The sequence below is a fragment of the Acomys minous genome, assembly GCF_964271855.1.
Source record: "Acomys minous genome assembly, chromosome: 1".
NCBI lineage: Eukaryota > Metazoa > Chordata > Mammalia > Rodentia > Muridae > Acomys > Acomys minous.
In genome coordinates this window covers 50,926,181-50,952,489 of record NC_140483.1, presented here as the reverse complement: position 1 = coordinate 50,952,489, position 26,309 = coordinate 50,926,181, and the positions used below count along the sequence as shown (strand labels likewise).

Here is a 26,309-nt window from a genome sequence, read left to right as displayed (position 1 = left end):
TATGAATCTGCTTACGCTGTGACTGTGACTACGCTGAGGACATCAATGGGATAAAGCAGAATTTGCTATTTCTCAGACTCCCCAGTGGCCAGTGTCCTGTGAAATATAACTTGTCCATTCCATGAATTGTAGGGTGGCTTAGTCCGTGTTCTTTTGCTCTGAGGAGACACCATGACCACAGCAGCTCCTATAAAGGAAAGCATTTAATTGAGACTTACAGTCTCAGAGGTTTAGTCCATTGTCACCATGGTAGGAGAAGTAGCTAGAGAGTCCAACATAGGGATCCCTAGGGAGCAGGAAGAGAATGACACTGGGCCTCTCTTAAGTATTTCATAGCGTACCATAGCGTACCAAAGTGTACCATAGTGACACGCTTCCTCTGACAAGGCCACACCTATTCCAACAAGGCTACAACTACCAATCCCTGTCAAGCAGTGGCACCAGCTAATGACCAAGTATTCAAATATATGAGTCTGTGGGGGCCATTCTTAATCAAACTACCACACATGGTTACTGTATAATATCAACATTTGTATGAGCCAGTATGCACCTTTAAGAGTAGTAAATTCTATTCTACTTGGATATATTTTATTTACATAAATATAAATTAAGGTATTTCAAAATGTCGATTTCCTGTAACATGTATATAGTAACTATAATTAAACAACTGGCTTGTTACTATCTGTTATGTATTTCTCTTTCTGACTTTTTGAGAGAAAGCTTCCTGGTGTATTTCATGCTGGCCTTAAATACTCTGTGAGCCTGGGTAGACCTGCGATGCACAGCAATCCTCCTGCATCGATCTCAAAAGTGCTGGCATCATAGACATGTGCATCATGCTGCTGATTTGATTTTAAAGTGTAACCTTGGAATCAGCAAGAATTATAGGCATTTTCCATATTTAGTGAGGAGCATATAAATGAAAATATACACACTGTCTTGATTCCAGATGTATTAGGTTTGTTCTTTTCTGATTAATTTTTTTTTTTAGAAAAGATTTTTTTTTTAAATTTTAGGTCTATACTTATTTTGTCTGCCTGTGTGCATGTGTACTTTGTGCACGACTGGTACTCAAGGAGGCCAAAAGAGGTTGTTGATCCCTGGACCTGGGACTATAGATGGTTGTAAGTAGCCACGTGGGTGCTGGGCACTGAACTCAGGTCTGCAAGAGAAGCCAGAGCTCTTAGCTGCTGCAAAATCTTCCCAGCTCCCCTTTCATCTTAAAGAATGTTTTCACGGTGGGGAAGATGACTCAGCTGTTGAGTCCCTCGTGCTCCTGCACGGGACCAGAGTTCAGTTCTCAGCAACCGTGTTGGGTGGCTCACAAGTGCCTGTACTCCAGCTCCAGGGCCTGATACCCTCTTCTGAATTTTGAGGGCACCCTGTACTCATCATGTACACATGCTCTTACACACACACACACACACACACACACACACACACACACACACACACACACACACACCTGAAAGACAATAAAAATAGTCAAACAATAATGTTTTCTTTCTAACTTAATTTTTTGGTAGTGAACCCATAATTCACATGAGTAGAATAGATAGTACCCACTGCCTTCAGAAATGGCATGAGCTTTGTCTTTTACCACATTTTTGCATTTTTTGTTATGTTCTGTAGATTTACTCCATTAATTTACATTATCCATATATGTCAGAACACTTGCATAAAAAAATCTAAATGCATTTGACCTTGAAATAGGCCATTTATGTTTCTATCTATAAAGACATGGTATATCTTTGTAGTAAATTATCAGGGTTGGAGAGAGAGCTAACTGGCTTTGCAGAGGACCGAGCGTCAGTTTCCAGCACCCACATCAAGTGGCTCACAACCACCTGTGGCTTCAGTTTCAGGGGATTTAACCTCCTCTGGGCTCCTGGGACAACACACGTGGTGCATATAAACTCAGACAAACGCGCATGTACACATACACAAATATAAAATAAATCCTAAAAATAATTTTCACTCTGCTTTCTGGATTCTATGTGCCGTACCTGTGTTTCTCAAAGTGCATAGTGTGGATGCTGTGAGGTACACTTTTCCAGTTTTTGCAGGTGAAAACTGTTTTTATAATGATGCTGGTACACTGTTAGTTTTTGCATTTACATTTTTAAAGTTTATAGTGAATGTTTTTAGAGACTCATTCGCATGACAAAGTCATTACTCTGATGATTAGTGATATATATGCTTGGGCTTTTTCTGTTTTGCTGCTTGATAAGTTTTAAATTTTAGCATGGCTGGCATTTGTTCTAATTCATACAGATTCAAGCCGTTCAGTGACATTAGTGATATTCAAGATCTTACAATTGATTCTGAACCTACTATGATATATGTTTCAAGGCTAATGAAAAACACTTTGGGACAAGCTGAAGGAAAGGCTTCTTTCTTCTTACTATTTACTTGCCATTTCTTTCATGAAATGTGCTTTTTAAATTAGTAACGAGGCCTTTCCTGGTTGACGTGCTTGTTATTATATGATGGCCTGGAAACAATGCAGAGCATCCCCTTTGCTACCCACCTGTTTATTGCTGTTATAAGAAGCCGTGACGGAAAGCAAGATGGGCTTATTTGCCTTAGACTTCCTCCTCCCCGTCCATCATCGAAGGAAGGCGGGCAGGAGCTCAAGGTAGGAGCTGACACAGAGGCCCTGGAGAAGTGCTATTTGCTGGCTTTCTCCTGATGGCTTCATCAGTTTCCTTTCTCGTTCACCCCAGGACCACCTGTCCAGAGGAGGCGCCGTCCCACTTCAAATGAAAATAACCTGCAGATTTGTCTACAGTCGTTCTGATAGAGATGTTTTCTTAATTGAAGTTTCTCTTCCTAGAGATGTCTAAATTTGTGTCCAAATGACAAAGTCCATCTAGCATACCACTATACTTGATTTAATTATATATTTTAAAAATCATAATCATATTTGATCAGTCTGGGTAATTCTCAAAATAACATGATGAAATATACATTCAATAAATAGATAGGGAGGAATATAAGTCAATTGAATAGAGAGTGAAAATGAAAAACTTCAGTTAAAAAACCAAAATGGTTACTGTTAGAAAGCAACCGTCTTGCCTATAAAACACGACTTTTGCCTTCAGTAGGCCTAGTTATGAGAAGGTGAAATATTTTAGTTGAATAAGGCAGGGAAATACCCTAAATTGGCAGGCTCCAGCAGTGGGCCTAAGTCCAGAGAATGATAGAACCTAGAGTATTGTGCAAAATGCATCGTAGCATTTCTAGAAAGGGTCTCACTGTCTGTTGTGGTATGAGTCAGTCCTTGGAACTGGGAATAAATAAATGAAAGGTAAGGTGCCTGGGTTGGGTACACATTTATACTGGAGTGTGGTGGAAATATATTTAAACAGGAAGGTTAGAATTAGGAAGTGTAGAATTTTGCCACAATTAATTGGTCTTTGTATATGAAGCTATTTACTGTTAAAAAATGAGTATCTTATTGGTTCATCAGTGGCTAAGTCTTTAAGGAGTTTTTGTTCATGTCAGCAGAAGAGAGCCTCTAAACATGTTTCTGTGGAGAACATATATGCTCTTAGGGTTGACTTCACGACAGCTGGTTGAGAGGGGCCACAGGTCAGGAAGACTAGTCAGGTAATGTGGATTTAGAGTGGGATGAAGACCAGGAGGAGGCATGGACGGGAGCCACGGGAAACCAAGGACTAACGTGATTAGGAGCTGGTTAGATACAGATGATGAAGGCAAGAAGGCACAGCAAAGCTGGTTCTAGGGCTGGAAGCTTTGCTAAAGTCAGGTGGCATGGAGCTGGCTGAGAGGCTAGTGAGTGAGGAGGTAGCGAGCACTGGGCTCTCGATGAAGGTGTTTGCTTGCTCTGAGGGCATCTCTGAAAGCATGCCTGTGTTATCTATGACATGGCAGGTTGGAAGGACTTGGAACTGGAAGTGTTTCTGATTTGGGAGGTTTTCCAGACTTTTGAAAATCTGCATGGACTATTTAGCATTGCTAAACAGAAAAGTTGAAAGCTCAGATGCTGTCCAATCTGACACCTGAGTGTGACGCCAGCACTGTCTGCACATCACTCTGGTCTGGGTGTTGGTGTCTACAAGTGATGGACGTTGGAAGAGGATAAAGTTCTTAAAAGGTTTGAGGAGAAATTTTCCTTTCTTTAAGCCATTGTTTTTGGATTTGTTTACTTATTTACATGATTTTTCAGTTTTTGGATTTTATTTTTTTATTACTTATTTGTATTTTCATTACTTGAGATTTTCATGTGGATGAATGTTTTCTAGTGTGCATGTAATTGCATCATGTGTGCCTGGTGCCCACGGAGGTCAGAAAAAGGAGCTGTATCTCTTGGAAATGGAGTTGCAGATGGTTGTGAGCTGGTATGTGTGTTCTGGGAACTGGACCTGGGTTCTCTACTAGAGAAACAAGTGTTCTTAACCAGGGAACCTCTCTCTAGCCTTGAGACATTTTCTTTACAAAAAAAGATTGCAGCAGTGATTCTAAGTGCAAGCTGCTCATTTTTGGGACTTTAAAAAAAATTACGAATGCCTAAAATCTATGCCCTGGAGCCAAGGAATCATTTGGGAAGTAAAGAAAAGCTCATCTGAGGAAGTAGAACCAACCAACCAACCAACCAACCAACCAACCAACCAACCAAGATGCCCACTAATGTCTGTACATTTTCGAAGTGATGTACCTGTGCTGGTTAGTTTTTGTCAACTTCACACAAGCTAGAGCCACCTTGGAAGCAGGAACCTAAACTGCCCTGTGTGAGTGTTTGTGAGATATATTGATGTGAGAGATCTGGGGTGCAGTTCAGTGTGGGCAGTGCTACTCTTGGGCATTTGGGCCTGTGCTCTATAAGAAAGGCTGCTGAGCAAACCAGAGGACACAAGCCAGTAAGTAGCTTGTTCTTGCAGGGTCTTTGCTTTTCGTCCTGTCTGCTGGTTCCTGCCTCTATCCCTGCCCTGGATTTTTCTCAAAGTTGGACCATAACATGTATGATTTAATAAACTCTCTTATGTGGCTTTTGTTTAGTGTTTTATCACAGCAGCCAAGAAACTGATGAGGACAATTAACATTGTGTGCTTTAGTTTTGTTAACCTTTTCCCTTCTTTTCCCTCCTCTTCTCCCTCTTTTCTCTCCTTTCCCATCCCTCCTCTTTTTGACCCTAACTTTTGCTCCCTCCATTTCTCTCTTTCCCTTACCTCCTCCTCCTTTCTCCCTTTCTCTTTCCCTCTCCTCTCCATCCTTCCTACTATCCTCTGGCCTCCCTCTCCTCTTCTGTCTCTGCCTTTCATCTCCCTGTGCTTCCTTAACATTACTGTCCTTCTGTCTGTTCCAGTTCACTGTAGCTCTTGGCTGTTATGTGTGCTCCGCTACTGCCTGCCTGCTGCCTCCCTGCCTGCCTTCCTGCCTCCCTGCCTGCCTGCCTCCCTGCCTGTTTGTCTGCCTCCCTGCCTGTCTGCCTCCTTCCCTGCCTCCCTCCCTGCCTCCCAGCCTCCCTGCCTGCCTCCCTGCCTGTCTGCCTCCCTCTCTCCCTGCCTGCCTCCCTCCTTGCCTGCCTCCCTGCCTGCCTCCCTGCCTGCCTCCCTCCTTCCCTGCCTGCCTGCCTGCCTCCCTCCCTGTCTGCCTCCCTCTCTCCCTGCCTCCCTCCCTGCCTGCCTGCTGCCTGCTGCCTGCCTGTCTGCCTGCAAGTTCATTTTTTTAGTTAGTATGATTCTAATCATGGACTCTTGCTTATTTTGAAATGACTAAAAACTCCATTATGTGTAGAAGTATGAGGTATGCTGTAGTTCATTATGTAGTTCACATGTTGTAGCTTGACCAAAGGATATGCTTTAGCTCATAATATTTTTGTGTAATATGAACATTATTTAAAATAATTATATGTAAAATGAAACTGCTTATTATAGTTTAAATTTATATTTCAGAATGATAAAGTTATTTCTTATAGCTGGTTCAAAGGTTTAATATACTGAATAAAAAATACATATTTCAAAGTCATACCTTGTACAAAGAATTATAAAAAAATATTACTAACTGAAAGCACTGCTTCTTATATTTGAGGAGGCGAGGAAGGTGGGTGAGGACGTGTACTATTAGCTGGGCCTGTCAGGCTTGTATCACAGAGCACCTTTGGCCAAGTGAGCTCCTCACTTCTTCTTCTGTGTTCTTATAAAAACTTTTGTGTTGCCTTTTAATGATTAGTATCTGAAAAATGTCAAAACATTGATTCTCGGTTGTAGGCCCCTTGTCATAGATTAATCAAGATTGAACATCTGTGGTATAGTATTTCTTTCCCTTTTTGCTTGTTGATTAAAAAAAAAAAAACCTTTCCTGAAGGGCCCTTGGGACAGATGGCCCCTCACTGTTGATGGTTCGATTACCATGGTCACCCACAGCTTCTGAGGAGTGCGAAGACAAGAAATTGCTTTCTTTGTCAAGGTGTTTTCAATTCAATTCTCACCCATTAGCCCTGTTTGGTTAAGTTTGGAATTACTCTATCAGGTGATTGATGAGGGGTTTCATTTTTATCATAATAGGTCTTGTTTAAAAGGAACGGCGGAAGCAAAATGATGTACCTAATATGTCATGTGGTGGGTTTTATATTCTTAACGTTCCTTGAAGTTCTATTTCCTTTGCCCAGTTGGAATTTGCTAATATAAAAGCAAAAAGAGCATCCTTGTTTTGAGTTATGATACTAATTTTAGATCATTCTAGAAGAAACAGTTAGAAAGGCTGGAGTTTTGTGTGGTTGGAGTTCCAAAATATGTTATAAGAGAAGATTGATTATGAGGCCATCAGCAAAAGAATGCTGAATTAGACTTTATGTTATAATTGCTTATGTACATTTTAAGATGGTGAAAAATGAGCACATTTAAAATTTGCTTTAAATCTGAATATTACCTGTGTAAAGTGATCAATACAGTGTGATCTGGTTTTGCAACTGGTTATGTAAAACATAACATAAGGCTTTTATTCCTCTGCAATTATATATATGATTTAAAAAGAGACTTGATACCCTATGAACATATACAGGGGGAGTTAATCCCCCTCAGGAACAGTCATAGGGGAGGGAAATAAGGGGAAAATGGGAGGGAGCGAAGAATGGGAGGATACAAGGGATGGGATAACCATTGAGATGTAACAAGAATAAATTAATAAAGGAGAAAAAAAATAAAAATGGAAAACTTAAAAAAAAAACAAAAAAAACCCCCAAAAATAAAATAAAATAAAATTATATATTAAATGATAATTTTATTACTGACATAGTGGAATGGTGTTTGAGCACTATCAGTGATTAGTAGCCGTTTCTAGGTTTCTTTACATTCAGGTACTGTTTATAGGAAGTGTGTAGATTTTAGACTTTTTTCATGAATAATTTAATATTTGTTTTGCTGAAGACATTGTCTCTTAGACAATAATAAAATAATCCCAGTTGTGAATGGATGCTGTGCCACCACCCTGTGAGTGAGCGGGGACCCGTTTTCTGTAGAGTGCAGCAGAGCAACAGTAGACACAGGGCCGCCAGCACTGTGACCCAGCGGCGATGGTGTCTGCCTGGGGAGACAAAGGACACATACCTCTAGTTCCTCAAGCAGAAAGAGGACCGCCGAGGGCTTGCTTTCATTCAGAAAATTCTAGCATTCTGTCTACATAGCATGAACCTTTTCTTGGAAATATGAGTAAGATGAAAACAGAGGCTTTGTTTTTTTCTGCCCAGATTTCCTCTATGTTCATTTATCCCTTTGGATATTATGATGGCACTACCCATTTAAGATGCCTGAGATAAATCATCCCAAGAAAGCATAGCAAAAACGTGTTTCTTCACATAGTTAAGAGTTGAGGTCCACAAAGATCCCTCTTGCTAATCTAGAGAGTGGGACGCTTGCACATTGTGACATAAGCATTAGGGCGGAGGGATTGTTAACACGCGTGTAACTGTAAGACTGCTGCCCTCCATGGCTGCTGCTGAAACGGTACAGCCGCCAAGCCCGTGAAACATTTCAGTTTTGATGCGATTACTTTCACTGGGACCTAGAAATAGGATTATGATGTTGGTATTAACATCATGAAAGGCTTTTCAAAGCTTTTGGAAGTGGTTGCCTTCCTGAGTCATCTCCTGATGTGAGTGCTGTGATTGATGGCGCTTTTCCTCATTCTTTGACGACACGCATGTGCATAACAAAGGGGATTGCGAGTGCTTGGAGAGACACTCTGAGGCTAAGAGCACTTGCTTCACACACAGGCAGGAGTGTTGGAGTTTGGACTTCAGCACCAACGTAGCAAGCTGGGCGCCCTGATGACACCAGTAACCCCAGCTCTGTGAGATCGGGCGCTGGCTTCTGGCTTCTGTGTATATATACACACACGTAAATAAATATTTTTAAAAGTAAAGGGGATTCTGTAGCTTACAGTATTTATAGCTTACAAATGTTAAATTCCTTAATTCTAACCTGCATGAGAGGGCTGTGGTCTGGTATTCTTCCGGTGTGGTTCTTGTAGCATGAACAGAGTCAGTGAGTACCGCCTGGAGCTTGCTGGACCCACCTGTGCTGGATTAGAAGTTGTGTGTGTGAGATCTGGCAAGCTGGGCTGCAGTAAGAGCTTTCCTGGCACTTCTGTTGCACAGTGTGAGAAAACTGCTCACCAGATCCGTAAGAAGCTATTACATTTTATACTAATGATATGTTTCAAAATACGTATCTTAATTGTCACAGTATTTATCCCCTTAATTTTGGTTACCCGTGACATCTCAGTAGATGTATTCAGTGTGCTATTCTCAGACCTTGGTAATTGGCATGTCTATCACCTCTCATGTGCTAGCTTTAAAATAATTTGTACAAACACCAGATTATATATTTTATTTAGAATGAATGCTCTCTAATTTGAATTTTAGAAATTTTCAATATTATATTTTTTAAATGTGTGATATTATATAATTCATATTAGTGTCTTTTTTTTTTTTTGAGTGGGTGTGTGAATAACAACTTTGCATTGCTAGAGTTTCAGAATGAGTGATGTCTTCCCACCAGTCCCAGGGAAAATGCAAGGTATTATTGTTCAGATCTCTGGAGCTTCAACAAGGCCCTGCATGACTGTGTAGGATGCTTTCTTAAACCCTGTGAGCCAGGTTGGATATAAAATTACAGCAATTATGAATGTGAAACACTTTGGCAGATCTGACAGATATCATAATTTTAACTTTCGTTATCTAAGTATATGCTTTTAAATATGTTTACACAAGAGCACTTGTAAAAGAAGGGTACTTATGTGACCAGGCAGGCTTTGAGGCTCTTCTTCAGTTTCACCCAGAATGAGGGAGGTGGATTGGTCCTGTGGACTTTAGCACCCTCTGTGATGGTGACGAAGGCATCATGATAGAAGTGAGTAGAGGGTCAGCTACCGCTACTGCTTGCTAGTTCACAAAGGCTTCCATTTCTTTATCTTACTCCTTAGCCATACAGTTTCAAATAGTCATAGGTCTGAAAGTACACCTTTTAAAATGCATTTGTATATTTTGGTAAAATATACAGTATCAGTGGATTTTACTAAAAATGTTCACCTTTTTAAAAGTTAGTATGTGATAATTAGTTATAGTTATAACTACTCACATATTTAAGTTCTCTCTTTTCATCAGTTATGGCTGACAGAAACCTTGATGTTGACTAAATCTACCAGATCTCTCTTCCACATTGGCTATTGTTTATGATGGGAAATGCCATTTTTTTGGTCTTTGATGGTGATCAAACTATTACCTAAGCTGAATTCTTAATATTACCTGAACAACTGATTCGTGCCTCCTTGTTTAATTGGCTTCAGAGAGCTTCCTATAGCATGAGGGTAAAGGAAGGAACCAGAAGTTTTTATACAATCCTTCACACCAGTTTTTCAAATTTATTTGGAATTATGCCTTTTCCTCTTCCTATAACAGCAGAATAAACACTTTCCTTTCTGTCCAAGCTCTGGGTCCTGTCCTAATTAGGATTCCACCCCACCCTCAATCCCACCCCCACCTTCTCAGTGATCTTGAGAGTCTTCTTTACTTTCCACTAGGTCATCGGTTGCTGTCAGCATGCACAAATACACACTACTGTCAATGGGAAGGGCATCTAGCTGAAACGTCTACCATGTATTTTGTTTTCTCCAGCCTTGCTTAGCTTGTTTGCTTGGGCACAAGCCTCCTGCCTGGTACTTATCCCACAGGCTCTGGTCCCCTGCCCTGCGCTTGTTACTGTGGCTTTGCGTGTGGAAATGTGGCTGTTATTCTGCAGCCATCGCCCATTGTGGTTTGCTCTCTTTAGTCATCTCTACGGGTACGCCACCTCCCTAGATGCCCAGGCATGCAGCTGTGCTGTCCTCCTCCCTGGGTATTTCTTCTTCTTGTGTGCTGCCACTTCTTCTCTTCCCTTCCCAGCCATCCTTCACATGCTCTTCCTGCTGTGCTACGTTCCTGATATGATATATTGTGCTTACTGTTCCAAAGGACACTAGGTTTTCTTTTATTCTTCAAGGCATCAATACATACTGTTTTCCAGCCTAGAATATTTTCTGCTTTCCACGCCATCTGCTGGTGCTGCTTAGGTCTGTTGGCTGTGATATAATGTCAGTGTGCAGGACCTCTCTCCTAGTTAGGGGCACCATTGCGTTGTAGCACCATAAAAATTTCATGACCAAAAGCAAGTTGGGGAGGAAAGGGTTTATTTGGTTTACACTTCCACACCATAGTTCATCACTGAAGGAAGTCAGGACAGGAACTCAGAGGAGGAACCTGGAGGCTGGAGCTGATGCAGAAGCCATGGTGGGGTGCTGCTTACTAACTTGCTCCCCATGGCCTTGCTCAGCCTGCTTTTTACATAGAATCCAGGGCCACCAGCCCATGGATGGCACCACACACAGTGGGCTGGGCCCTCACCCACCAATCACTAATTATGAAAATGTCTGTAGGTTTGCCTGCAGCCTGATCTTATGAAGGCATTTTCTTAACTGAGGTTCCCATTTCTCAATGACACTAGCATGTGTCATGTTGACATAAAACTAGCCAGTGCAGCCTCTACTCACCAAGTCATTCAGCGACTCTCTAAATTAGGTTACATTTCCTCTTGTGCTCTTTCAGTCCTTCATCCCCTTTCCCTCCTAGCCTCTCTAATTTCTTTACTCTCTCTCTCCCTCCTTCCCTTTCTCCCTCCCCCCCATTTCCCCCTCTCCCTCTCTCCCCTTCTCCCTCTCTTTCTGCAGGGTCTCTATTTATAGACCTGGCCGTTTAGGTCAGGCTGGCCAAGAACTTATAGAGCTCCACCTGTCTCTGCCTCCCAAATGCTGTGATTAAAGGTGTGCATCACCATGCCTGTCCTGTAATTGTCCTTTGAGTGTCGTAATACATACACAGAGGCACACATGTGCATGTGCGTACACCTGGGCGCGCGCGCGCGCGCGCGCGCGCACACACACACACACACACACACACACACACACACACACTCTTTTTATTTTTTAATTTTGGTTTGTTCTTTTGAGACAGAGTCTCTCTGTCCTGTAACCTACTATGTAGACCAGGTTGGTATTGAACTCACAGATCGCCACTGCCTCTGCTTCCCAAGTGCTGGCTTAACGGTGTTCACCACCACACCCTGCTTATATATACTTTCTGTTTAATGTTTCTCTTTTCTGTAAATGGTACAGAGCCTTTTTAAAAGTAAAAAAAAAACACATTTAAAAAATTACTCATTTTTATTAAGTAATTTTTTTCATTTATTTCCAAAAGACAATCCTTTGTCAGCAGCATTTTTGAATTCATCAAGTGAAGGACTCTTCAAGTTGAGTTGAATTGTCTTGTAGTAATGTTGCACAACAGAATGCTTTGCACAAAACCTAGACAGACCCATCATGAATGGTTTGGAGAATCAGAAGATGAAGGCTTCATTTTTGAATGAAATAGGTGGGACTTAGATGGGCCACAAAGATGTTTATTATTGGGAAATATGTGAGGTACGTTCTTCTTTACTCTCAGCCTGGAAGGCCCCAGTCCTAACTGGGCAGCTGTTGCTGCAGAGGACCCCTGGTGGGTTCCCAGCACTTACCTGGTGGCTCACAGCTGCCTGCAGCTCCATTTCATGGGAGTCATGGCCCTCCTTTGACTTCCCTGGGCACAGGCACATGTGTGGTGCACATCCATACATTCAGGCAAAACACACACATAAAGGAAAAATCAGTAAACTTTTGAAAAACAAATCAGTTCTCAAACAGAATACAAAGATTTTACATCCTATTTTGCAGAAGTACACAGTGCCTGATCTCTGATTGTCTAAATGCATAATTATAAAGACACTATATATTTAATTCATCTTTGAGTTCCTTAGACTCAAAGAGATTATATTCATTTATGGAACTTAGAAAGATTTTATCCTGTAGTCTAGTATAATCCACAATAGAATCTTCACTTGTTTTAATTTTTGTTTTTTATCAAGGGCTAGAAACTATGAAATGTCAAACCACGGGTTTTTCTTATTTTACATTTCAAAAATTATAAGCTAAAAACACTGTGCTCTTACACAAACAGTAGTTTATTGCTGTCTACAAGATTGCCGGTTTAACAACAGTTGTGTACTTAAGCTGTTAATTGTGTGAGGATGAGGTTCTGTGTCCTTGCTGTCAGCTGCAGTGCTTCTACCTAGGATGGACTCTCCCTGGGCCCAGTGGCTGCTGGGAAGAGCAGCACAGGGTCCTCCATCACCTCTCCACAGCCTTGCCCCCAGCTCTCATCCCTTCAGCCATAAAATGGGCCCCCACACATCAGATTGAGGAGCTGGCGTAATCCTCAGGGAAGAGAAGATTCCGGCTTTGTTTGAAGTGGCAAAGTCAGATTACTTTTCTCAGGTCTTTTGTTTCTTTGCAGTAGTCTGAAAGGTTGCTACAAATATGTAGTTGGAATATAACCTCATAAGCAGTAACTAAATTAATCCACTTCAAATGTGGGCGCACATGATTCTAATTCAGTTTTGCATGCTGCTGATGGATGAGATTTATTTAATGAAAGTAAATAGGATATTTTCCACCTGATGTAAATCCAACAAGCCTTTCCATGGAGTCGTTTGTTTCGCTTCTGTGGAAGTATAGCATATAGGAAAAAAAAAAAAAAAGAACGGATGAGCAAGGGCGTGTGAAAAGCGAGGCAGCTAAAGCACGCTTAGCTAAGCGCAGCCAACAGTAAAGCAAACTGCAAGGGCTGCGCAACAGGTAAGGGTCTCAGTTCAGAGGCGGCCTAGGAAGCCTGCTCATGCTTAGGACTGTAGAGTTGGGCTCGATGAAGCGGGATGGTTAGGCGTCTGCGCTGAAGCCCTCTCTGTGCTGTGTGATTAGCCTGCTTTTGGGTGACAATTCGTTCTTATTGCCACTGATTTACTGTTACACTTTATACAAGAAGATTTCCCTGTATACTTCTGTTTTATGAGATTCAAATCGTAACAGCTCTCAGTTTTGGTGCAAGTGCCACATAAATCTGTACAGTTTGGGAATGTAATTTTCTTCAGTATCAAGACAATTCTGTCTGAGGATTTTTTTAGTTGATCTTGGGGGTGTTCTTCACATTAACTTCAGACATGCAGACATTTGTTTTACGTCGATGAGGACAAGCCATCTGGTGTTGCCTTTATAAGTTTCTATTGTATTGTTTTGTGCAAGATAGTTTACATGGAATATTTATTGACTTATATGGAGAATTTTAATTCCTTAATTACTATTAAGATTTTTTTTGTGTGTGTGGAAAGCATGATTTGTTTGTTTGTGAGCTAAAGTCTTAGGAAAAAAAAACAACCCCAGTAAGCTAACAAGTGGAAGGACAACATGGGTAAAAAGTGTTGCTAGCTGTCTGTTGGATTTTCGAATTAATGTTTAAGAAAAATTTCAGCCTGATTTTTATTTTTAAAAAGTGCTCTATAAAATAATGGTAGTTGTGAGATAGAGCTATAGCTCTTCATTGACTGGATACAGAGAGAAGAAGGAGTCCGGCCCTTCGAGTCCTTTTACTTGGGGTGGAGTTGAGACTCTGTCAGACTGGCAGTGTATGTTAGTTTTATCATGGGATTTCAGCAGTCTTTTTCCAGAAATACTAATAATCCATTGTTAATAACCCTTCAAAAACTCATTTGAAATATTCAGCTTTGATTTTGGGCAGAATTAATAAGTACATGGTCAAAATATTTATTAGTACTAATTAAAAGCAACAATGCTATCCTTTACCACATTTAAAAAAGATGTCTTAGAAATGTGAAAATAAACAACTTGTATGAATTTTTATAAAGCTGTTGATTTATTATACTGTATCCAGAGATTCATATGCATACAAATCACTTTATTTCTTGAAATATATTGTAAAGTCAAATTTATATTTTAAAAAGCTGTCTTAAATCTACCTAGTAGCTTATCTATTCTTAAATATTTCTTTAGAGTTTAAATATGAGTGTTTAAAACTAATATAAAGCAAAATTATTATTAACATTATGCATTCTTAACTGGAATTTAAAGTGCAATATTAAGGCAATATGCTTTGGTTTCACCTGTGAGGACGTTATTTATTATTATTATTAACTACTACTTACATATTTTTATTTTCAATCCAAAGCTAGTACTTTTCTAAGTAATTAAATTGAGAATATATTGTTCAGAAACTGAGGCATACAAATAAACAGATTCCTAAAAAGGAATGATTTTTAGTAATTTGATTAAGTTATGAATTTTATTTGAATCCATTTCTAAGATTATTTAACCCCAAATGTCAGAACATTTTAATTTATTAAAATGGGGAGATGATCTTACAATTGTGTTTAAAAAATCAGATCAGAATTGATCATTATAAGAATATTAGCAAAATTGTTGTTGTAAATATCTTCCAATATTTCTTTTTAACAATTTATGTTAATTGTTTGCAGATCCTGTGGTATTGTGGAAGTTCCCAGAGGACTTTGGAGACCAGGTTGGGAACATAACTTAAAAACATTTTAAGTTGAAATATTATATTATTACTGTGAACTGCTGATACTGTGTATGAATAGCTGCAATTATTTATTCTTGATCAACTTTGAGAAAGAAAACTTGTAGAAACTATTTAGAAGAATTTTTAGAAGTGACCAAATGGGTGAGTTAAGAAGCACTTAATATTGGAAAATCATAGTAGCTGCATGCTTATGGTCTCAATATAGTTTTATACTTTCATCTATGGAATATATATTTGGGGGCAATAAGTAACTGCCCGGTCAAAAAAACTTGATATTAATTCTTTATTAGATACTCTCATTATTTCTATATAGTTAGAAATAGATATCACTACTATGAATAAGTGTTTGTTTGTTTGTTTGTTTTGTTGAGATGGGGTTTCTCTTGTAGTCCTGGCTGTAGAGCAGGCTGGCCTCACACTCACTTTGATTCTCCTGCCTTTGTCTCCTGAGTGATGGGATTAAAGTCCTGAGCCACCACACCCAGCAATGATGAGATTTTCTGTCACAGTAATTCCCCAATCACATTATAAGTTGAACTGGAAATATTTCCTTATTTCTAAATAATTTTTTATCACTTTATTTTCTTAGATAGCTAAGACATCAGAAGGAAACTGCTGAATGAATTTCTTGGTTGCCATTTTACAGTTTTCTCTAGTGCTTTAAATATTTATTATGACCAAAATGATGAACTGCTTTGCAGCATGTGTATAGAAAAAGATTTAAAATTTATGTTATAGGAATATCATTTTAGGGTTGAGTTATAGTTTACACTATTTTTTTTTTTTTGATAAAAATACTTCCCCTGGATACCTATTCATTTGCCTAAGAAAAAGTGAGCTTAATATTGTCTTATCTTTGTTAAGATGATAACTTGACCAGCTCATACTTTAAGTTCTCAGGTAGGATTCCTACAATTTGTTAAAAGTAAATCTCACAAAAGTATATCTTTAAAAATATCCATTCAGGAATAGTACACACAATTTCAAATATTGTGAAAGGGTAATTTTCTAGATGAGAATGTCAACCTGAAATAGAGGAAGTTGGGAGCTGACGTAAATGAGCCAATTAAGTGGGCATGTTAGATATCGATTTTGTCTGTTGCCCATGACCATGAGGGCGTGTGCTCTTAAGTTGCGTTTAGCTTTTAGTGGACAGTGGATTTATAAATGTCATAAATGCGTTTAAATAAGCCCCTACAGTGAAGGGGTGACTTTGAAATAAGAAGCTAAGCCCAGAGTGGTCGCAATCCTGCAGTGAGTTTGCACTCATTTTACCAGTCTGAAATGCTTGTTTCTTCATTTTCTCAGTTGTTTAGTGGCCACTGATCTACAGGCAACCTCTTGTCCCCTTTCAAGTCTACTTATTATTTTTATTTCTCCCTTTAACACTGCTCCTTAGAATTCTTTGGGTCCTGGGGAGGCCTAATTGTAGGATCACATATGAGGCTACATACCTGTCAGCTCACCTGAGCAGAGTGTAGTGTGACCACCTGTGGCTGGTCCTCTTGTCTGATAAAATGCTGGTTGTAGGTTTGGTGTAAGACATCAGTCTGCGCTCCTGTACTAAGTCTAAACTGGAAGCAATTCACTGCGTAGATGGTGGTGAACACCCATAAACAGCAGGAATCCAGTGCACGTCAGTCCTCACTGTCTTCCTTTGTTGTCTTTTTGTGTGGCCCTGCCTGGATTGGAACTTGTTTTGTTGATCAGGCTGGCCTTGAGTCACACAGATTCCCCCTTTCTCTGTCTCAACAGAGTGCTTGGACTAAAGGTGCGCACCACCACATAGAGCATCCTCACAGTCCTTTACATTTTCATTAGTATTTATTAATTGTACAAAATACAAGGTTTCCGTATAATAGTTCATACATACGTATAATAAATACACTTTGATCATCTTCAATCCCCTGCTATCATATCCTGTTCCCCCTTTCCAGTGTTCCATGGCTATACACCCAATCCGTCCATCCGTGTTCACATATTATTCCCATTTTCTTTGCTTCCTACTGTTGATGTACACACACATGTAAATGCTGAGTTAAGTCAGTGCTGCTCATATGGATGTCTACAGGGCTGACTATTTGGGATTGGATAGTGGATTCAGGGTTTATCCCAGAGGATGGTTGACTCTCATATGCCTGTAGCTCATAATCTCGTTGTGGGGCTTTATGAGTTTCCTCAGCCACACTGGCATGCTGACTTTATTGTCACGGACCAGGTCTTGTTTGGACTCCCATATTGCTGAGATTTTTCCTTAATCTTAAACCCCAGCTTGAAAGTTAATTCTTTTTTGAACTTCCATAGCAACCTGTGTATGATTTAATAACCTCTGTTACATACCTCAGAGTCCTTCCTCTTTCCCACCTCCTTCTCTATCTTTTTTTTTTTTCTTCTAGTATCCACATGCCAGGGTGGCTGGCACATAATAAAGTGTGGATAAATGTTTGTTTAGTTGGGTTAGTGACAGATTAAAGGAAGTTGAGTAAACTCACAATAAGTTATCTTGACCACAGTAAGAAAAACAGGTAACTAATGTTTTGGGAAGGATTGCTCAGGAGCTCTGTTGTGCACTTCAGTTTGGGAAGATTTCAGGGGCTAGGACAAAGAGGGTGGAGTTTCACTAAAGTACAAATGGAAGAGGTGGCTTGAGGAGTTTGTAGCTTGAAGTCTAGAGTGCTCGTCACTGACTCAGGATGAGTTCCTGACCACAGTTCCTCCACCTGCCCTTCGTTCCCACAGGTAACACTGTGGGAAGAGTGCACACGCCACAGTAACTGCACTGACATTAGTGGCATGCTAGTAGCATTGGTAGCACTAGTAGCATTAGCTAATCCTGGAGCAAGTAACTGGAAAGCGCAAGTTATAATTCTATGTGTGTCATAGTTAAGGAAATTTTCAGGTGTGCATTTCAGCTGTACCCTTTGGAGCATTTTAATGTGGAGGCTGCCAGCTAGCTGCCTGACAGTCAAACACTGGCACTTCACACAGTCTTTTATGTTTAACCAAGTGTAGCTGTCATACTGTGCGGTTTAGAAGAAATGCTTCTTAAATGTGACCATTTATAGTTGCAAATAGTCACTCATTTTTCTCTCCTTGTTTGATTTAAAAGGGATTTGGATAATACAAAGATTTTTCATGATTTAAAACTGAGCAGTATTGATATCTAGGTATTTTGTAATTTTATTTACTGTGAAGATCTTTATTTATGAAGATCTAAATTACTCAGAATTTATTGATGCTAGTGTTAGCAAAATAATTATAAAGTTATGGACTATTAAAAATTAATTAAAAACTTCTTGGGTGTAGTACTGTCATAATTTGATTTTTGATGAGAGTGTGTATGCATACACATGCATATGGTTTTGGGTATATATTACAAACCTATTTTTATCACAAATTGATTAATTTTTAAGAACATTAGGTTTTATAATATAAAAAATTTTAATTATATTTTGATACTTTGTTCCTTATTCCACACATTTTGGAATTATTTCAGTCACCTTGAAATGTCTATTCTGTCTTGTCAGTATGCTTTTGGTAGAAATATACAGTGTTAAATTCTTGATATGGTGCTGTATATCAAGAAGAGAACTAGATTGTCAACTATTATAAGCATGATATTTAGTTCTTTTGCAGGTACAATGTTAGGAAATTTAATATAAAACATGATCACACTCTTATTTTTACTGTATATGTAAATATATGTGTTTTATATTTTGAATTGTTAATATTAAATTTTTCATTGCCAACCATAGGAAACTAATTTGGAACAGCAATGATATTTTCTACATTTTGTTTTATAGATTAGATATTTGCTGGCAGTGGAACTAATGTGTTTTCACTACAAAACTATTTAAGAAACATTTGCGCTAATGTATTTGAAGCCCTGTAAAGATGACATAACTGCTCTGGGAAGGGTGAAGAGTTTTACTTTAGTGAGCTTCTAGAGGTAGGATGCTTATATTTATTTTTACACCAGTGAAATTATTATATTCTAACACTGCAAATGATTTAGTCCAGATAGGATGGCCTGGCCATGCTCTACAGCCTGTAGAAGTCAAGTCATATGTGATGCAGGTGAAAATAAATACAAGTTTCTTACAGAAACCTCATCCACAATAGTAAAGTTGGGTTTTAGTTCTACAGTGTTTGAGAAGAGCAGAGGTAACACATGGCTCTTCCACAGTGACGTCATCTAGGCTGCTGCATTGGAGCAGCTCTCCCGCACAGAGTGAGCAGTGTGTAGTCTTAGGTGGATGGCTTGTTCAGAACTCTACATTTTAGTTTGTTTTCACTTTACAAAAGGTTGAAGTTGGCTCACTATGAAACAGAAGGTGCAAACATAGTTAGATATCTAGATGTTATTTGATGGAGACAATGCCTCTGAAGATTGCCATAAAGTCCTTGGTTCTCATGTGCCATGCTGCTTTGAATCAGGTGTGCTCATATCTGCATGCTGCTTGAAAACTGAGTTAAAATTGTTTTAGGAGGTATTGTACCCATACAACTCAAGTAGAGTACAAGGCTTACCACCAATACTTTGAAAGTGCTATTGCAGGCCGTTTAGGATAGTAAACTATACAAGTTAATTGTTAGTTGATCAAATCATAGCCATATCAATTACTGGTCTATTTTTATCACAAGAATATACAATCCTACATGATTCTATAGATAAATAAGGTAAAATAGTTAGATAATATCTTCAAACACCTCAGAGACCTATAGAATATACCATTTAAAGATGTTTTTATTATTTTAAGGATTCTTTGACAATAAGACAGGTTAACTCCTGGCACCACCCAGCCTACCTCAAAGAAGATGATGAGCATCAATAAGCCTCCTTTTGGAGATGGCTTCAAATGTGGCAAACAAGCCGCTAGGCAAAATGTCCTTGTTTCTGCCACAGACAGAATTCTGCCTATAAATGGGCAAGCTTGGATGCAGGCATAGTTTATGGCCAAACTCTGCCAAGACAGGGTAAACAAGTCCTCAATAGTTTCTGCCTCACAAATGTCTGTCAGCTATACTGGGCCCGAAGGCTGAAGATGATGCTCCAATGTTATAGAGAGTGTTGGGTGACTATTCAGGTAGCAAACACTCTCTCTCTCTCCCTCTCCCTCTCTCTATCTCTCTCTCTCTCTCTCTCTCTCTCTCTCTCTCTGTCTCTCTCTGTCTCCCCCCCCCCTCTTTTTCAACTTTGGAAGCTGCTAACCTGTACTTCCTGTTTACTCAGGTAATTAATTTTATTCCTTCTCAAGTCTCTGATGGGGTTGAAGACCAGATAGTTTAGTTTTCAATTAAGTTTAGTTGTTTAAGGGTTAAGATGTTTTTAGGTCTAGATAGATGTTTTAAATTGATAATGATAAGATAATGATAGATATTGATTGACATTCAGAATTTTAGACTCACCAAGTTAGGAGATATATTTTCTTCACAGTTGCCAAATTCAAATAGACAAAACACTATGAATGTAATATTAATATAATTCTTGATTGTTTCGTGGCTTTTCTTGCTGTAGGTAGTTTATTTTATACATGTGTAATAATATAAATGTATATATAAAAAAATAAAAATATTTTAAGGAATAAAAATGCTTTAGATTTAAGTTGAACGAGGCTTGGGATGAGAAAAGTAAGGACTCACTCACTCTCTAATTTTACCCTTCTGTGTTTGGTGCTTGTTCACTTTGTCTCAACACATCCTTAGTAGACAAGCTTTTAAAAGAAGGAAAGCTGCTCAAAGTTTCTGCCCAAAATGCAAACTGTGTTAAGACATTTCACCATTAAAAGTTTTAGGTTTAAAAATATCAGCTAAAAATACTGAACTTTGTCAACATATGCTACTAGCTAGCCTCATGCCCACCCGGTCTTTGTTATCTTGTTATTGTTACAGGGCTTAATGACAGTTGTAAGCCAGAGTTGGGGGTGTGGGGGTTAGTCCACCCTGGGGAGAAGAGGAGGAAGCTGCAGTGTGGATTATGGAAATATGGATTGATCACAAAAGAAGCCCCTTTATAAAGAAAAGGGCTCACTCAAAGAAAAGCTCAGAGAAAGTAATGAAAAGATGATGGAATATGATGTAAAAATGATCACTTGAAATCTTTCATCCCCAGCTGCTGTATTTTGGAGAAAAGAAATGCATTTGTATATTAAGGGAGAAATAAAAGAGCCAGATGAATAGCATTATTTATTCGGTATATTTTCATGTTGATTCAGATAAATTATGTGCATTTTAATAGATTTTACATATGCTAGACATTTTTAATCTTAAAAAGTATGTTAGGATGTTAATATAAGTACTTTAAGGAGAACACTAATTTTGGCCCTTTTTATATATACACCTATTTGCAAAATTCAGCTTTTAGGTTCTTATATATTGACTTCTTTAACTGATTATACTAGTGAATATTTTATTCAAAATACAGATTGTTTTCTGTTTCTTTTAAACCTAATTCTCCCAACATTGTACAGTTTGATGTTTCTTCCATTGTGTTTTATTCATAATGATAAGACATTATTTTGATTTGTACTGAATGATATGTACCTTTATCCTAAACCTGTTTGCCTAGATTAAATAACCATGAACTCTAGCAGTCTTTTTTCTTTTCTTTCTTTCTTTTTTTTTTTTTAACAAAACACAGACACAGGGATTCATGCAATGTTAGTTAGGTTTTGATACAGTTGTGTACAAAGAAACTCAATAATAGTGGAGAGTTAGCATTCAAGTATAGGAAGACCAGAGCGTCAAGACCAAATATTTCCAGTTTGGCTATGTATTCTAGTGTGGGTAGGGGGAAGATGTAACTATGCTTTAGGCCAGGCTGATATTATAGAACTCACTAGTACAAATGAATCTAGGACATAAGGGCAAGGACATCAGAGATACCTGCATCCATAGACCCTTCCATAATGAGTAGTTAGTTTGATAACCTTACCTGCTATGGCTTTTTGTAGCTAATTTATTCTGTAAGAGATGGGCAATATACTCACTTCCTCTTTTATATTTTTATGATGCCTGCTGGCCCTCTTGGACCCTTTATAGTTTGCCTTGTAAATTGAAATAATTTTAAAGGTTCTTTTTATTTATTATTATTGATGGAGTTAGCTCAAGGGGAATAACTGACTAGATTATTGATCAGCCAGGGAATAAGGAGGAAGAAGAATCATGTCATATAGCTACAGTCTTTCAGATTTAGTGCATGGAAGAAATTACAAGAATTTTAACACACATGATATGCTTTACAAGACATCCAACAGTTAGTGTGAACTGTGTGAATTTGGTGTGGAGAATGCAAAGGTAATTGGTCCAGATGATGATGAGCTTTGTATCCATGCTCTTGGTGTATGCGAAGTAAATAATGATAAAGGGAATTTAAGTAAGGTGTTTCCACGTGCTTCAACTATGCCCTAGGAAGGTAACTTAGGGCTAGGAACTTGCTTGGGGTGGTGACTTCCTTCAAAGCCCTGTAGTTGTTCAAACTGCACTAAGGAAAAGTCAACAGACAATGGGAAGGGTGTATCTACAGTTCTCTCTAGTGTCTCTGTAGTATAGGAATAAGTCCATGAGATCTACCCACTGTATATAATCCCAGATACTGTGGCCTGAGCAATATGTACAGGAGGTCCCTGGGACTCACTCAGCCCACCCAATCGAACGCTATACGATCTCTGGTGAGCCACCAATCTACTTTTTACTTTTTGGAATCTTGCCATTTTTAGATACTTTTATTTTTCTGAAAGATGTTTATGTCACTTAGCATTATTGTCCTCCAAGTTAATCTATATCTTGAATATGACAGGAATAAGCACCCACAACATTAAGTGAGGTGAAAGCCTGCTTAGTACTGGAGACTAGGGTACAACATAGATGGACACTGGGAAGGACCACATTGGGCTACGGCCAACACTCACAACCTGACCCTTGCTCGGTGCAATGGTGCATGCCTGTAATACCAGTAGCCAGATCACTGTGAATTCAGCCCCAGCCTGGTCTACAAAGTAAGTCCAAGACAGCCAAGGCTACACAGAGAAACCCTGTCTTGAAAAAACTGTAACCGAACCAAACCAAACCAAAAACCTAAACCAAGACGACAAACAACAACAACAACACCCACCCCCCAAATAACCTGACTATGAAGAAGGGACCAGATTTGTGTGGCAATCCATTGTGAACATTTCTGAGGTCAGGGACAACAATCATTAACACATTCCAGAAGCATCACCCAAGGATATTGCCTGTATCTGTGACCTGACCTCACAACGGAACGCCCAGGTGTGTGACAGGCATCCAGAAAGGAATTCCTGAAGACTTGAGACTGGAATTGGCGAGCAGTTGTGTTAGTACTCTATGCCCTTATCTAGCTCCACTTCCCATTTATCCTGTACTTAGTACGCAATTTCAGTTTATCAGACCACCTCCATCCTCCTGTGCTCTAGTCTGCATCTCTTCTTCTCCTTCTTCTTCTCCTTCTTCTTCTTCTCCTTCTTCTTCTTCTTCTTCTTCTTCTTCTTCTTCTTCTTCTTCTTCTTCTTCTTCTTCTTCTTCTTCTTCTTCTTCTTCTTCCTCCTCCTCTTCCTCCTCCTCCTCCTCCTTCTTCTTCTTTTTTTGTCCTTTGGTTTTCTCCTGTATTATTTTCCCTTTAACATCTCAAAGAACAGGCTGGCAGGATTTGTAAAATCTGTAGGATGCTGAGAATTGGGGCAGTTTTATTGGTTATATTATCTTACTGAACTAAAAAAATTCTTTTTGAGAGTCTCATATATGTATACAATGAAATCCAATATGTAATCCTGTTTCCTCCCTCTGGCATGGCCCACTTCTAACTTCATGGTTTTTGTTTCTGCTAGCTCACTAAGTTGCCTTGAGCTCCCCATTTGTGCTTGTGCATGAGGCCATCCACTGGGGCGTGGGAAACCTACTGTTCAGTGGTCACATCCTCAAAAAGAAAAAAAAAAAAAAAGGTGATTTTCCTTCCCCTAGCAACTGTCTACTGCCAATAGCTTCTCAGTGAGGGCTGGGACTGGGGTGAGCACAGCTGCTGCTGTCCTGTCCAGAAGACAGCATTTCATAGCATCCTCTGTCTCTTATGCTCTCTCTGCTGCCTCCCTTTTTACAGTGTTTCCCGAGTGTGCTCTCTCTCTCTCTCTCTCCCTCTCTCTCTCTCTCTGCGCTTATGCTGAGTACTCAAGTCTCTTAAGCTTATTAACTTCCCCCCATTGCAAAAAGAAGCTCTTTAGATGACGTTGACAACAGCCCTAGTCTGTGAGTGTAAATATTTAAATATTTAGAAGGCAGCTTGACAGCATGACCATTTAGCAAAATAGAAATAGCAGTTCTACCCTTGGGCCTATGACCTTTCTAGCCATAAGCTGTTTATAGTACTAGCCATGAAATCCTCTCCCGTGGAGCAGGCCTCATCTCCATCCAGTAGTGCCAGAACTGTGTTAGTGAGCACATCTCGCCCTGCAGGTCAGTATTGCACCACATAGGTCAGTGCTTGCTAAGACCAGTGGTGTCTTCTGGCTCTTTGCGGGCTGCATAGCACCTTGGAGAATCATGAAAGATGACCTACAGGGAGAAGTTGCCTGTTTGAGCCTGACTTCTCTATCTCCTACAGCCAGAGTGTGCATGTCTGAACAGTAGAGCCTTTCTATGTAGTATGGTGGATAGTGTTCTGGAGGCTTCTGGGGTCTTCCTGGGCAATAACTAGTAGGAAACATTCCATGTCTGGCCCTGTGAATTTTATTTAATAACCCATGTCTCCTGGAACATTATTGTTCATCCATGCAAGGTAATTCCCTTTGAGTTCCCAATGTTAAAATTGTATTTTGAAACTAACTTATTCTTCGTGGGTTTTTTTATATGTCCTTAGTTTTGATCGTCACACCTACCATCTTCCTCTTGCTCATCCACTGTCACCATCCCCACTTAATCCTTTAACTCTCCTCTTTTATGTCATATGTATCTTATCATCCCTCTAAATGATTTTGGATTGTTTTTCTTTTTTAACATATCTTTTTTCTTTCTTTCTTTTTTAAAAATATATTTTATTAATTTATTCATATTACATCTAAATTGTTAGCCCATCCCTTGTATCCTCCCATTCCTCCTTCCCTCCCGTTTTCTCCTTACTCCCCTCCCCTATGACTGTGACTGAGGGGGACCTCCTCCCCCTGTATATGCTCATAGCGTATCAAGTCTCTTCTTGGTAGCCTGCTACCCTTCCTCTGAGTGCCACCAGGTCTCCCCATCCAGGGAAAATGGTCAAATATGAGGCACCAGAGTACGTGTGAAAATCAGACCCCACTCTCCACTCACTTGTGGAGAATGTCCTGTCCATTGGCTAGATCTGGGTAGGGGTTCAATGTTTACTGCACGTATTGTCCTTGGCTGGTGCCATAGTTTGAGCAGGACCCCTGGGCCCAGATCCGCTCATCATAATGTTCTTCTTGTAGGTTTCTAGGACCCTCTGGATCCTTCTATTTCCCCATTCTCCCATGCTTCTCTTACCTAGAATCCCAATAGGATGTCTTCTCCTCTGTCCTACTTTCCTGGTAAGTGAAGACTTTCATGGGACATATCCCTTGGGCTAGTGTACAGATATAAGTGAGTATATACCATTTGACTCTTTCTGCTTCTGGGTTAACTCACTTATGATCATTTCTAGTTCAATCCATTTGTCCACACATTTCAGAAATTCCTTGTTTTTAATAGCTGAGTAGTATTCCATAGTGTAAATGTACCACAGTTTCTTTATCCATTCTTCTACTGAGGAACACTTAGGCTGTTTCCAGGTTCTGGCTATTATGAATAAGGCTGCTATGAACACGGTTGCGCAAAGTTCTTGTGTGCTGGAGCATCTTCTGGGTATATTTTAAGGAGTGGAATAGCTGGGTGAGGATGTGGAGAGAGAGGAACACTCCTTCATTGCTGGTGGGCATGCAAACTAGTACAGCCACTTTGGAAATCTATCTGATGCTATATCAGATAACTGGGAATAGGGCTTCCTTAACAAGTCTTTTCACTCTACCTTAGCCCATATACCTCATGTCCATCAGCCCTGCCCATACCTCTCCTCTTCTCTTTCTTCCCATATTTTTCTCTCCTCCATGTACTGTTGAGGCCTGACCATACGTAGTTTCTGAGATTAGATGAGAGAGACTGGGATAATATAGTTGTAGGCTACTGTACTTTTCTTTATTGACAAAGTACTCATTACTAGTTTTATTCTGATTTTTGTTTTCCCTTTTTGCTTCCTACTCACTCACAGTAACTAATATTTTACTGTATGCTGCAGTATTATCAGTGTTCCTTTATTTCATAAATGATG

The 26,309-nt window shown here is 39.5% G+C and overlaps 1 protein-coding gene across 5 annotated transcripts in view; it reads left to right on the top strand.

Moving 5' to 3' along the window:
- The window catches only part of DENND1B (DENN domain containing 1B), a 210,436-nt gene that overhangs the window by 40,523 nt on the left and 143,604 nt on the right, over nt 1-26,309 (top strand). For 4 of the 5 annotated variants that reach the window (XM_084799269.1, XM_084799271.1, XM_084799268.1 and 1 more), the window contains one exon: nt 14,916-14,959. In XM_084799269.1, coding sequence (XP_084655395.1) covers nt 14,916-14,959 — 44 coding nt within the window. Of the gene's footprint in view, nt 1-14,915; nt 14,960-25,338; nt 25,534-26,309 lie in introns of those variants that run through there. The other variant, XM_084799272.1, reaches the window with a different exon arrangement.